At 37.8% G+C, this 14,273-nt stretch overlaps 1 protein-coding gene across 5 annotated transcripts in view; it reads left to right on the forward strand.

The window, feature by feature from the left end:
- The first annotated feature begins 3,841 nt into the window (after positions 1-3,841).
- OGA (O-GlcNAcase) overlaps positions 3,842-14,273 on the forward strand; it is a 39,646-nt gene continuing 29,214 nt past the window's right edge. For all 5 annotated transcript variants that reach the window (XR_014026730.1, XR_014026731.1, XM_081329859.1 and 2 more), the window contains exons 1-4: positions 3,842-4,308; positions 8,290-8,341; positions 11,255-11,352; positions 12,986-13,116. Coding sequence is in view for 3 of the 5 variants with exons in the window: in XM_081329859.1 (XP_081185985.1) it covers positions 4,083-4,308; positions 8,290-8,341; positions 11,255-11,352; positions 12,986-13,116 (507 nt within the window). In the remaining 2 variants the exon portion in view is untranslated. The remainder of the gene's footprint in view (positions 4,309-8,289; positions 8,342-11,254; positions 11,353-12,985; positions 13,117-14,273) is intronic.

A 14,273-nucleotide genomic window follows, 5' to 3' on the forward strand; every position in this document is an offset into this window, starting at 1 on the left:
CAACCTTTATTTAGCCAAATTGGTTTTCCAGAAAAGGCCTGAGCAAAACCATTCTTCACAAATTTCTCTTGCTCGCTTCCTTTTTCATACCATCCAGGATGGGCACTCGCCTCTCATCCCACACCTCGAGCAAATCTCCAATAGGTAACCTAATTCCCATCCTCGAACTACAGCTAACAATGTTCCCCTTCCGATGTGGGGTTCAATCAGCTTAGTCAGGTCCCTAACGGCACTTCTCAGCCACTCCTGTCCGTTTTTGGGCACTAAAAAAAAATTGCCCAGGAGGACTTCGGTTCCCTAATGAAGTACGGGCCCCTCCTATTGCTGTCACTTTACAGACCAAAAGGGGTCTGAGAAGGACCTGCCGCAACAGGTACACGGCCTACTTCTACCTTACTGCCTTCAGTTTTCAGACTCAGGAGTCGTCTTGGAGGACCTGTGCTTTGTGCAGTAGTATGAGCCCCTCCTACAGGTGGGCTTTGCTTACAGGGCCAGCTGGTTGCCAAAATCCAATGCTTTCACTCACTCATTCCATTCCATTTGCACACAGCTTCTCCTTTTTCCCTAACAAAAGGTTCTGCGCTCTGGCCAAACCCCCATGCTTTCCAGGGTCTGCCACTTGAACAGATCCTTTCTGCGGTTAGGAAAGACCAGAGGGAGCAAAATCCAATTGTGATTGGGAAAAGGATCTTCTCACTCACACGCAGACACATACGCACATTTATTTTGCTCCCCTGGACTTTAAAGTTAAAATTTAGAGGTACTTACCTTACCTTTTTTCCAAAGCAGCCCTTGAGTTCAAACCCAAAACTCCCTTTACTACCCTGGCTCCACATGGGCAGGACCTGGGAAACCCATCCACAGACACAAGGAGTCTGCTGCCAGCAAGATGGGGCTTACCAGTCTCAGTCCTTTGGAGAGGTTAGCTTGGAGTCCCATTCTGGGGTGCCAAATTGTTGAAAGAAAAGTCCTTCATGGTTCAGTCCAAGCCGGGAATAAACAACATGGCGTCTGCTTTAGAAAGAAGGTTGCAGTTTATAGAAGAGGAGAGCCAGACAGAAAGATGGGTCTGGATGAAAAAAGAGAGGGAGCATGTTATGTACTGGGCTTTTGGTACCACACCACATGCGTTGCTGGAGAACTAATGGTTCTCTAGCAACCCAGACAGGACGTCTCTGGTCCTGTAATTGGTCATCTTTGGGAGGCAAGCATGGGTTCAATCTGATTGGTTGCTACCAGAGGGTCTGGCCATATATTGTGGCAAGGTGCACCCAAGTCCTCAGTACAGTTCCAGCTTAATAAAAGAATGAGTTTCTCTGTACTCAGCTGTGCGTCTTCATTCCTGCTCATTAGAGCCCACAACATAATAGAGCACATGTATGGAGTGGGTTTTTATACCCTCTGGAGCTTTTGTTTGGAGTTGTTTCCTGTTCCTGTTTGAGGCTTTGTATTTCCTGTGTCATGTATTCTGACCTGAGTCTGGATGTGCCCTTTGGCATCTGTGAGTTAATCCTATTATGTCCTGTCTTAGACTTTGGATGGGGTATGTAGATTTTAGGTGTCTGTCTTCTTAATCTTCTAGCTGGGGGCTTCCAACCTTCCTGGATGGATTACCGTACATCTGCATTTCTATAGAGCTGGTTTCTGCTTGGGGCTATTAAGAAAAACTGGGCATGCTTTTCTGCCTCTTTAAAATCCTTTAGGGAAATATATTTTTCTGCCCTTTTAATATTTCTTTCTCTGCGGGGCTGACTTCCCACAATGCTATTAACTCACAAGCTGGTGAAACGTATGTTGATATAAGAATTGATAAGTCACTTCTATTTTCAAAACTATAATGTATAAATCTGTATTCTGGAGTTATTTGCAATCCTAGGGATCAAGGAAAAGATAGTTTATTTCAATTTTCCTTTTCAGAACTGGAAAATAAGTGTCAGAAGAAAAAAACAACTTTTCCAGCTACAAATTTAAATCTTACATAAATTATGTAGGATGCACTAAGCAGCTGATGAAGTAAGCTGCAGCTCACAAAAATTTATGCCTTTTAAGAAATTGTATTAATCTGAAACTATGCTTACTAGATTCCAGATTTTTTTTTACCTGTTCTGAATTCTCAACCTTGAAAACTCACAAAAGGGTTGAATTTAAGGTGGGAAAGATGGAGATCCATGAGTCCAAAGCTATGCACTCAACATACTGTAATTTGCAATACTGTAATTTGCAAGAAAACAGCAGTCAATCTTGAGGGATTTCTTTCTAAATTAGGCCACTGGTGTATTATCTTCAGATTACCAACCTTCCAGTTTTTTAAGGACTGATTACTTTTTAATATTTTTTCTGCCAATTACAATCTATTATTATCAGTACTTGACATTAGGTAATATTTTATTTAAAAGCATTTGTATCCCCTGCTCCACTGAATCTTGGTAACTATATAAAATTACTGCAAATGTAAATACTACAATATAACCAATATCAGGTGTGCGAATTATTTTACCATTGAGCAGTTTGTATCCCTTTATTGTTTTTATAAATAACTCAGATTGGTGAACATATCCTACATACTTCCCAGCACACACATATCCTACGATTATCAAATCAACAGAATTAAATTAGCTAGATTGGTATGGTTTTACTAATTAACTCCTAGATTCTCTCCTCGTTCCTTCTAATCCACCCAAACTATTATAGTTTTCATCAGCATTGCCCTTTCTCTCGTGTAAGGAAACTCAGGCTACCGGCTTGCCAGCGAGGTCGAAAAGAAAAAAACAATCACAGAAGGCAATTGCGAAGTTGCCAAACACATCCTGAATTACTAAGGCAGCAGTCAAGTTGGAGTCGGAAAGTTTACTTTTTTTCCGGCTTGGACAGGAATAAGAGATACCGTAATATATTTAGGCAACACATTTGTAGTGGAGAGACAAGCTTCTTCGCTGAAAACTAGAGGGAAATTATTGAATAAGCGAAACAAATTAATGCCGCTTTTCTATCTCAGGACTGCTTGGCAGCCGATAACTCTCCAGGCTTTGTGACGGGATTTTTTACAACTGAAAACACGACATTTTAGTTTGTAAAGTTTGTAAGTTTGTAAAGCCGCCCTGAGTCTTCGGAGAAGGGCGGGATATAAATGGAATTAAAATAAAATAAAAAATAAATAAATTTCTGGTTTACTGGTGAAATATAATATTTCTAATACGTATTGCTGAGTTACTTTATTTTTTTATCTTGTAGGTTAAACGGACGAAGGTATGCAATAGTTTCCCCTAGGCGCCGATAACGTTGCTCAGCAACCAGACACAAAATACAGTAAGAAACGGCTCCTCCTCCTCAACCGCTTGGAAATGAAAATAATGCTGAAGGCAGGCGCTGAACGTTTCAGCTTATACAAGACTCCACCCCCTTGGACAATATTAGCCTAAACCAGGGGTAGGCAACCTCGGCTCTTTTGACTCATGGACTTCAACTCCCAGAATTCCTGAGCCAGCTTGGCTGGCTCAGGAATTCTGGGAGTTGAAGTCCATGAGTCATAAAAGAGCCGAGGTTGCCTACCCCTGGCCTAAACAAACTAATCACTCCCTTTCGCGCTTTAAATTCTGCGCTTGCGCTTTAACAGTGGCTACTTTATTTTCCTTCTCACTTGCGCCGTACCGCCCCCGGAATCTGTCCAGCAACTACGCACGCGCATTAAGGCCTTGCTGCGAAGCCAACGCCTGTCACATGCGCAGTTGAGCAAGGCTTCACGTTTGCGCATGCGTACAGGCGCCTCCCCTCCTCTGACCCTGTTAAGCATGCGCAGTTGGTAGCCTGCTAGACCCTCACGCCTGCGCTGTAAGGTTTCTCTGTCCTGCCCCCACCCTTATAATAGTCCGTTCGTTCTCTGGAGCCAGCGCTGAGTGGTTTGTTCGCGGTTCGTGTTTCTGGCTGGCGCGCGGAGGAAGAGAGGTGGAGCTGCACGTGATCACCCACCGCGGTCCCGGCTGGAAATCAAGGGAGCGGAGCGGTTGGTTCCGGCTTGGACCGGTTGGGGCTGGTTTTCTCCGCGCAAGCGCAGCCTACCCTGGTTTAGAGTGCAGGGAAGGGCGATGGCGGCGGACGGCAGCCCCGGAGTAGATCTGGCTGGGATGGTCGCTGAAAGCCGGGGGGAGCCCCAGGGCGCACCCGTTCCTAGTTCTACGGCCGTTTCCTCACCCCGAAGTGAGTCGTCCCCTACACGACCGGACCCCTCGGGCCCAGAAGAGGTTGCCGAGAGTGGCTCCGGGGCTGTGGGCAGCGCGGGAGCACGGCGCTTCCTCTGCGGCGTTGTGGAAGGTAACGGGGAGATCTTGGAAACGGGAGGGACCCGGGGCTGGGCCACGATAAAGAGCGCCGAAAAAGAGGACCCGCCATTGAACAAAGCGGTGCTTCCCCCCTCCTGCCTTCCTTACTCTTTACCTCTTTGTGTAGCGCCTGACTCCGCCCTACCAGTAAAATCTGGCGGCGGTGGAGATTAACTTGGCTCCTTTTCTCCCCCGTTTCAATTGGTCGCTTTCTGTGAGCTTGGCAGGAGCCCGATGATTAACATACCGTCGGGCGTGAAATTAAGTCTTTAAAAGAAGAGTCACAGATTGAATTGTTTGCGAAGGCTTTTTATGTATGCTTTTTTAAAAAAAAATGTTACAGCACTATAGATAAGATGGATGAAAACACAATATAATATAATATAATATAATATAATATAATATAATATAATATAATATAATATAATATAATATAATATAATATAATATAATAATATAATAATATAATAATATAATATAATATAATATAATATAATATAATAATATAATTAATATAATATAATATAATATAATAATATAATATGAGGGCTGTGGGCAGCGCGGGAGCACGGTGCATCCTCTGAAGATTAATTATCTGGGCTGCAAACTTTCTGAATATTTAGCAGATTGTTCCCACTAGGCTATAGTGTTAACCACATCTAATAAACATGTTTGATAGGGTAGATGTGTGCTCATCCATGATCGCCTGTGAGGCCTGAAATTTAAAATTAATAACTCCTCATTTTCTCAGACTTTTTCCCAAGCAAAGGCTGATGTGTTCGTTTTAATCAGTTTTTTTTAATCCCATTTATATCCCGCCCTTCTCCGAAGACTCAGGGCGGCATACAATCTAAGCACAAATCAATGTGCTTAGCAATAGCCTTCATTCTATGTATATGCCTGTTTATTAGGGCTTTCGCCCCCCCCCAGCGGCATTATTACAAAGTCAGCTTATTGCCCCCAACAATCTGGGTCCTCATTTTACCTACCTCGGAAGGATGGAAGGCTGAGTCAACCTTGAGCCTGGTGGGATGCGAACCTGCACTAATTGCAGGCAGCTGGTGTTACTTAAGGAGGCATTAGCCCACTGCTCCACCAAGGCTCTTGGTTACTAAAAATACTGAGATTTTCTTATTTATGAATTGTAATATTTATGTGTTGTATTGATATTTTGTTATCTTTGGTTTTTGGTTTTTTTATGCATTGAAAGCAATAACTATTTTTAAAATGACTAACTCAAGGTGCATTCACTGGATATGGGAAATACATAATTGGTTATTTTAAAATTAAAGGCCCATATAATTATTAGATTTACTGTTGCCTACAAAAATAGACTACTGCAGATTTAGGAAATATTTTTGCTTAGGTACTGTACCATTTTCAATTCTGTAGTGAACTTAAAACATATAGCTAAGGATATCATTGAAATCTTGGATTGGTTTTCTTTCTACCCACATAGTAACCATTTGGCTGCAGTTAACATTTGTTTTATTGGTTTACGCTATAGCAAAATATTTGTCTCAGAACAGAGAGAAGCAGTGTTATATAAAGAAAAAATAAGCTTCTGTTTAATTATTGTAATATGGTTAATATCCAGGAAGATGCATCTAGGTTAATTACTTTGTACAAACTTCAGGAATGGAATAATAGAATTTGGATGATTAGCAAATATTTCCAGATGTGCAGTAAATATCACATCAATCCCAGTATATTGAAAACATTAATTGAAGCTGTAATATAGTATGTGCTTATTCAACTGCATATGTGCTAAAGTATAGGTAAAGTGGAATGCAATGCATAGATTTAATCCTTCCCCCTGCCTTTTTAAGAATAAGAAAGTTAATAACTGATTGATGATTTTAACAACCTGAGAGGAGCGTAACAGCTTCCAAGCTGGCAATTGTTAAAATTTTTGTGCTTATAACTATAGGAACTTAAAGATTTCAATCTATTTTAGTATAAACATTTTGTATTATAAGTAGCAGTTGTTCTGAATTATGCTGGGATGACTTTATAAACAGAATTAAGAAAAAATACAGAATGGCCATTAGAAAGGAAAGGTGGTGATTAATAAAAACATTGTTCTGTTGGTGAGCTGATGTATATAGAAATAGATATTCCTCCCAGTTTTGGGAGATGGAGTTGTCTCTTTTGCTATTTGGATTGAGCACCATGATTGGTGATAGCAATCCTTTTTTTAATATTCACAATTTTGAGATTAGTAGTTAAAGTAATCATGGATCCAGTCAGGACAAAATACAGTAACTGAAGAAGCATAATCTGTGGTTTTGGAATCACAGAGAAGATATTCTTCCACTTTCACCTCAGAGGACCCTCACAGTGTTAAAGGCTTCCATCTTTAAAGGATGTGTGCTAGAAGACTTGGTATGAAAACAAGATCAGAACAAGAGAGGTGATCTCTTGAGAGTTAATCAAGACTTGTAACAATGTTAAAAAATTTCACTAGCATTTTGAGTAGCCACATGGAGATCTGTGGGAGAAGATGTGGCTATTGGAACTAATACCATTATCATTAACGCATTACAATCGATTTTCAGATAGACATTATTTCAAAAGCTTATTTTTATCCAAATACATTGGGACAAATCCTAGTGTATGATTTTTATGCAGGAAAAGTTGGAAGATTAGATTATAGATTAATTCTCCAATGCCTCTTAAACCATTAAACTGTATCTGCAATTTTGCAATAAACTTGATTCTGAGGCTACTAGTGGAAGATCAAGTGGCAGCTGGATATTTCTTCATATACCTTAAGTGTTTATTTTTGTTATATAAAGCTGCCCTGAAGTGTTTAGAAAGTAATGTACAGGTACTGCAAACTATGGCAGTTATATTGTTGACTGATAACACATTTTACAGGATGTATAATGAGAGTTTTGAATTAACCTTATTCAAAGTTGCCTTTGAGCTCAATTCATTTATAAAGCTCTAAACTGCTTAGGGCAAAACTAATTGAATGACTTCTACTTTTTAAATGAATCTTTCCATAATTTTTGAATGCTATTGTTTATTTTTAAAAATACTAAACATCTTCAAGCTACCTTTACCTTTCCAAGATAAAATTAACAAAAAGGCTGGGTGACAGATGGGCCAGTCATAAACTCAGCCCAACTCACCTCATAGAGTTGTTGTTGTGGGGAAAGTAGGAGGAAAGAGTATTATGTATGCCATCTTGAGTTACTTATGGTAATAAAGGGAGGCTAAAAATCTAATAAACTAAAAAGCAGCAGGTCGGCAATAAAATACCCAAAGACAAATGAATCATTTAAGTTTTTAAAAAACTGAAATGATGGAAACTTTTAGATTCTAATTGTTTCTAAAATTTCTAAAATAGGGTGCTATTATTGCTATAGAAAATCTTCATCTCACCCACCCTAAGTACTTTAGAATGGGTTTGTGAGAAGGAATACTGTTGTGAATCTTAAACCATTAGTAAGTAATATGGGTGAAGCAGCCTTTCAAATAACGGTTCGAAAAACTTCAATAATAATTCTTACACTTTTGGCAAACAATTCAGATGACACAATAAAGAATCAATTATATCGTCTTGATCAAATTAGAAGCTTTGCAGTCATACAGCATATTACAATGTTCTTGCCAGATATGCATGGGTAACTGAGGTTAAAATGAAACATCTTCAAATAAGATATTTATTTAGCATAGAAGCAAAACGGAAAATAATTCTTGGCTGCTACTGTAATCTGAACCATCAGTCCAGGAGAATTCCTAAATTCTATTCTTGTTCTTCAAAGTGATACACTCCATCTGCTCACATAGGATTTCTGTTTCACCTGTTTCTCACAGATGCAGAAATTAGGTAGGCAAGAGAAGATTATAAATTCTATTTTATGTGAATATTATGAAAAGGCATTGGTCAAAGCTTTCTATTGTGGAGGCTGATTATTTCAAACTAATTTTAATACTTAAATTTTGCCTTCAAAATTTCTTACAGGTTTTTATGGAAGACCTTGGGTTATGGAACAGAGAAAGGAGCTTTTTAGAAGGTATAAGACATCATGCTTGTTCTGCAGTTTTATGCTATGTAATTGATTGATTGTCCAAAATGCAATTAAAGCATAGATTTAAAGAACCAAATAATAAACAGTAAGTTATTACAAAATTCTCTAATTGTTGTCTTCATTAATTTGCAACAAGTTTTCCAAAATACCTATGTGGATGTCACTTTATGATTAATAAATTCATTATTTGTGGTTTAAAAGCAAACAACTGCTTTTAATTTTTCTTCCCTTAATTTTTTAAAAAAGCAGGTTCCAGAAAATAAAGTAATGCAATGTTGTTCCTTATGCTTCAAGATTATATTTCACATCCCATTGGCTTACATTGGTTCCAAGTGGTTTGGAGAAATTTGGGTAATTCTATTGATATTAGGGACACGATTCTGAATAAAGATCCATCCACAAAGAAATGACCCAATCATGAGTATTATCTGCAGTAAAAACATGAAATTTACACGGTGGGAATAGGGATATCTGAGAAATAAAAGGATTACATATCTCACCCTTCACTGATGTGACATTTTTCATTTCCACTATCCACAATAAATATCTTTCTTGGGGATATTCTGCTGAAATATAATTTAATTCAGCTATGATTCTTCTTTTTGGCAACTCCAGACATAAACTTTACCATAACAAGCTTAACTATAACGTAAGCATCAGTATTCTAAATTGGTTATAGAAATGTCTAATCTGAAATATGAGTAATATCAGCAATCTGAAGTGACTTCTATTGTGCAGAATGCATTTATTCAGCTCCAATTTATAAATCATCTACGTATCCTTGACTGCTTTTAATCATAAGTTTTCTAGCAGTGAGGTTTCCTTTTGAAACTAATTTTCATCCTATTTCAAAGAGCTGGTTGTTGGTTTTTAAAGTTCTGAATAGTCTGGGACTTCATTATATCAAACAATCTAATTGGAACTTTCTAAAAAAATTGTATTTTTCTATATTTATACAGGAACATGGTACTTTCTGTTGCACCTATGGTACTATGAAATATGCTTCCAGAATGTTTATTCAGCTCTTGGCTCTCAAAAGATTTGGGAAACAATTTTTTACCTTTGAAAACTAGTAACTGTTTGACCTTTTATTACCATTGTGTTTCTTAATTGTTTTTATATTTTCCTTTATATGTTTCAATAGCAGTAATTCTCACAGCAGTAATAGTGAAAAATTTAGTGGTGGCAGCAATGTTTATTGGTGGTTGATTTGTTGAGTTTTTTAAAAAAATACCAGCAGCAGCATTTTGGGCAGGCCTGATGGATATACAGCCTATACAGCCCTGTTAAAATGCCAGATTTTTGAGATGTAAAAAATGAGACCAAGATAAATCAATTCAGAATTGTTTTCATCTTTAATATATAAGCTATACAATTCAATTGTAAAACAAACTGAAATTGTTTAGTGGGGGGAAAATAAAAAAATAGAATAGTGTGGCTACATAAGTGTGCACACCCTCTTATAAGGAGGGATGTAGCTATGTTCAGAATTGGTCATATTCAAATTAATGTTAAATAGCAGTACTCACCTGCCATCAATTAAAATGACTCTGATCAAGCCCATATAGTTTAGCCGTTCTAGTAGAATTTTTCTGACATTTACTCGGTAGCCTCTTAAGCAAAAACCATGGTCTGCAAAGAACTTACAAAGCAACAAAGGAATCTCATTGATGGAAGGTATCTGTCAGGAGAAGGGTATGGAACTATTTCCAAAGCATTGCATATTCCATGGAACACAGTGAAGACAGTTATGAAGTGGAGAAAATATGGTACAATAGTGACATTACCAAGAACTGGATGTCTGTCCAAAATGGATGAAAAAGAAAACTGGTCTGAGAGATTGCTAAGAAGTCTATAGTAACATTAAAAGAGCTGCAGGAATTTCTGGCAAGTACTGGTTGTGTATTTCATGTGACAATAATTTCCTGTATTCATATTTTGGGCTGTGGGGTAGGATTACAAGATAGAAGCCTTTTTTTTACAAAGAAAAACACCCAATCCTGGCTATATTTTGCAGAAAATTGCATCAAAACTGACAGAAGCACGTGGGAAAATGTGTTGTGGTCTGATGAGACCAAGATTGACCTTTTTGGCCATAATTCCATAAAGTATGTTTGTGCAAAAATAACACCATGCATCACCAAAAGTACACCTTCCTCACATGGTGGTTTGGAGTTGCTTTTCCTCAGAACTGGGGCTTTGGTCAAAATAGAGAGAACGATGAACAATTCCAATTACCAGTTATTTTTGGCACAAACCTTTGCTAAAATGCTGAAGATGAGGAATTTCACCTTTCAACATGACAATGACTCAAAGCATACTTCCAAATAAGCAAAAATGGCTTCACCAGAAGAAAATCAAAGTTTTGGAATGGCCCGGTTGGAGCCCGGACCTGAATGCAATTGAAAATCTATGGGGTGACCTGAAAAGGATTGTGCACAGGAGATGCACTTGCAATCTGACAGATTTGTAGAGCTTGCACAATGAAGAGTAAGCAAAGATTCCCAAGGCAAGATGTGCCATGCTGATAGGCTCCTATCCCAAAAGATTGAATGTGGTCATAAAATCAAAAGATGCTTTAATAAAGAATTAGTTTAAGGATGCGACCATGTTATTGTAAAATTTTTATTTTTCCGACTAAAAATTCAGTTTGTTTTTCAATTGAATTGTTCAGCTTATATGTTATATTAAAGGTGGAAAAAATTCTGAAGTGATTTATCTTGGTGTGGCTTTTTTTTTACATCTCAAAACTCTGGTATTAACAGGAGTGTATAGACTTATATCCATTGTATAGTATTGTATAAATATTATTTCAACTGGTAGTGTACAATTTAGCATGGTTGATGAGCAGTTGCATTCTTAGCTTTAAACATTTTTTTTAATCTTTTAACCTTATAGACTTCAGAAATGGGGACTAAACACTTACCTATATGCTCCGAAAGATGACTACAAGCACCGTATGTTTTGGCGAGAAATGTATTCTGTAGAGGAAGCTGGTAATTAACCTCTTTAATTTTCAAAAGTTATTTAGTTGACCACAAATTAGCTAATGAAGCAATCACAGTATCATTCCACACCTAATCTAATGGAATATAGAAAAATCAAAATAGTGAAACTCTTAACATACCAGTTCAATTATTAAATTTACAAACAGATCAAGGGGATCAGAATGAGACCCCTTCCTTTCAAGATGTATAGCAGAAGCAGTAATGCAACAATTAAAAACTAATCCTTCTGTTAATACAACCAACCTATATCATAATCCAAAAAGAGCAGATAGAAAACCCAAATTAGGTAAGCAACCACACATTTGATAGAAACGTTTTAGTAGAAGAAGCAAATACCAAACTATATTTTTCTCGTCATCAGAAGAAAGGCATACTAGACGGATGGATGGATAGATAACCTTTATTGTCATTTTTTACTTTGGGCACATTGGCACACATTAAAAATGAAATTTTGTTGCTCTCAAAAGTGTACACATACATAACACATTTAAACATGCTATATAGAACATGTATAAACCTACACCCTTACAAGGGACGCGGTGGCTCAGTGGGTTAGGACGCTGAGCTTGTCGATCTGAAGGTCGGCAGTTTGGCGGGTCGAATCCCGAGTGCCGCGTGACAGAGTGAGCGCCTGTTACTCGTCCCAGCTTCTGCCAACCTAGCAGTTCGAAAGCACGTAAAAATGCAAGTAGAAAAATAGGGACCACTCCGGTGGGAAGGTAACAGCGTTCCGTGCGCCTTTGGCGTCTAGTCATGCCGGCCACATGACCACGGAGACGTCCTCGGACAAGCGCTGGCTCTTCGGCTTTGAAACGGAGATGAGCACCGGCCCCTAGAGTCGGAAACGACTAGCACGCATGTGCGGGGGAACCTTTACCTTTACCTTTTACACCCTTACATGGAAATAACATATAAATATTAATCATCTTGAATACATAGTGGAAAGAGGAAGCTTTAGAGTTCACAAGATTAATACTGTAAGGAACAAAACTGACTGAATCTGGATGTTCTTCCACGAAGCCTCCCAGAAGGTAACAAGGAAAAGAGGTCATGAAGAGGATGTGTAGTGTCCCAGTGCTTATATGCTATGTCCTGGATGGAAGGGAAAGAACTGTCAATAATCTTCTCTTTTCGAGACCAAAGTCCAAAGAAAACTTACCCATATAAGCCAAATTTAATAGTTAAATTTACATGAACAATAAAAAAAACTTGCATTAAAACCATATTAAGTGGATGATAATATACTGCAACACACCAGAACTACATAACAGAATTAATTACTTGCAAGACTTCCTTCAATACAATAGACACACAAGCAACTTCATCAGAAAGTTGTTCACCTAATTGAATGTAACACAGAAATAATCTATCAACAGGATAGACCTCCCTGACATCAAAGGTGTTTCAGTATCTACCAATTCAGCCATTTGTAACTAGCAATGTTCTTCGTATACTTTTTCAATCCAGACTCTGCATACTGTACACAAACATAATATAAACCTCAATTAACATCCTTAATCACTTTTAATATATATATAAAATTAAAACCAATATATTTAATTTGATGAAATAGATTAACTTATGGTCACTTCTTGTTAAAATAATCGGCTTTTATTTCTAGAACAGCTCATGACTCTGATTGCAGCAGCTCAAGAATATGAAATACAATTTATTTACGCCATTTCCCCTGGACTTGATATTACTTTCTCAAACCCTAAAGAAGTATCTACATTGAAACGCAAGCTAGATCAGGTATTGACCATTTGTGCATATTATGTTGTTTAAAATATTAATGAGATCATAATTGAAGTATAATTATAGTATAATTATTCACAGGCAGCAATGTTTGAAATACTGGGCCCTTTTGTGCTAACTTGTAATATGGATTATTGGTTATAGCCTAGGCCTATTGTAGCAATGGAAATCTGACTTGAATCAAATAATTAGAACAATTGTAGTTATTTTTTATAGCTGACAGACTTGAAATTTATTGCATGTACTCATTAAATATTATCAATTAATATTTAGCTCTGATTTTGTTCCATGTGCACGGGTTTTTCAGAACTATTTTTGTACTACAGTTGACAAGTTATAATTGTAATAGAGCGTGTCCGTCATGGTTGTAACTCCTGATAGTTGTAGATTGGGTGACTCATGTAACCAACCTGATTTTACAGCCTTTTAGTAGTGGTTGTTAAGTGAACACCATGGCCCTTAAGCAAATCAATGGTTTGCTATGGACTGGTTTTATCAAAAATTGGAAGTAAAACATGGCCATGTGACTATGGATGTTGCAAATGGCCGTAAATGTTGCCTGGTTTTTGACTGCCTAAAGCACAGTCACGTGACTGAGGGGCCCCTGATCATTGGAACTTGGAATATGGGTCATAAGTATCCTGGGGGAGTCTGTTGTAACTTCGAACAGTCGCTAAGTATTTATTTATTTATTTATTTGATTTGTATACCGCTCTTCTCCCTAAGGACTCAGGGCGGTGAACAGTGACATAAATATCAAATGCACAAATACAGATATTGAAAACATTAATGTAGAAGATAAGTTACCTTAAAACAATAATTACAATAGAACCTGTCAGACCAGACCGGATTGCTCAAACAGATAGGTTTTTAGGTCGCGTCGGAAGGAGCGAAGGTCGGGAGCCATCTGGAGCTCAACCGGTAAACAGTTCCATAGGTCGTAAGTCAAGGACTATCTGTATGTGCTTACCTCATAGAGTTTTTATAAAGGTAAAATTGGGGAAGAAAAGCAGGATACAGTATTTGATGCATATGGTGACATAACAGTGCCATAGAGTGTGAAGATACAGTGTTATCTTCAGACAGCATTTGTCTATAAATACATTTCAAAAGATTCTCTTTGAAAAATAAGATATTCATGAGGTACTGAAGGA

The sequence above is a fragment of the Vipera berus genome (genome assembly GCF_964194415.1).
Source record: "Vipera berus genome assembly, chromosome: 5".
NCBI lineage: Eukaryota > Metazoa > Chordata > Lepidosauria > Squamata > Viperidae > Vipera > Vipera berus.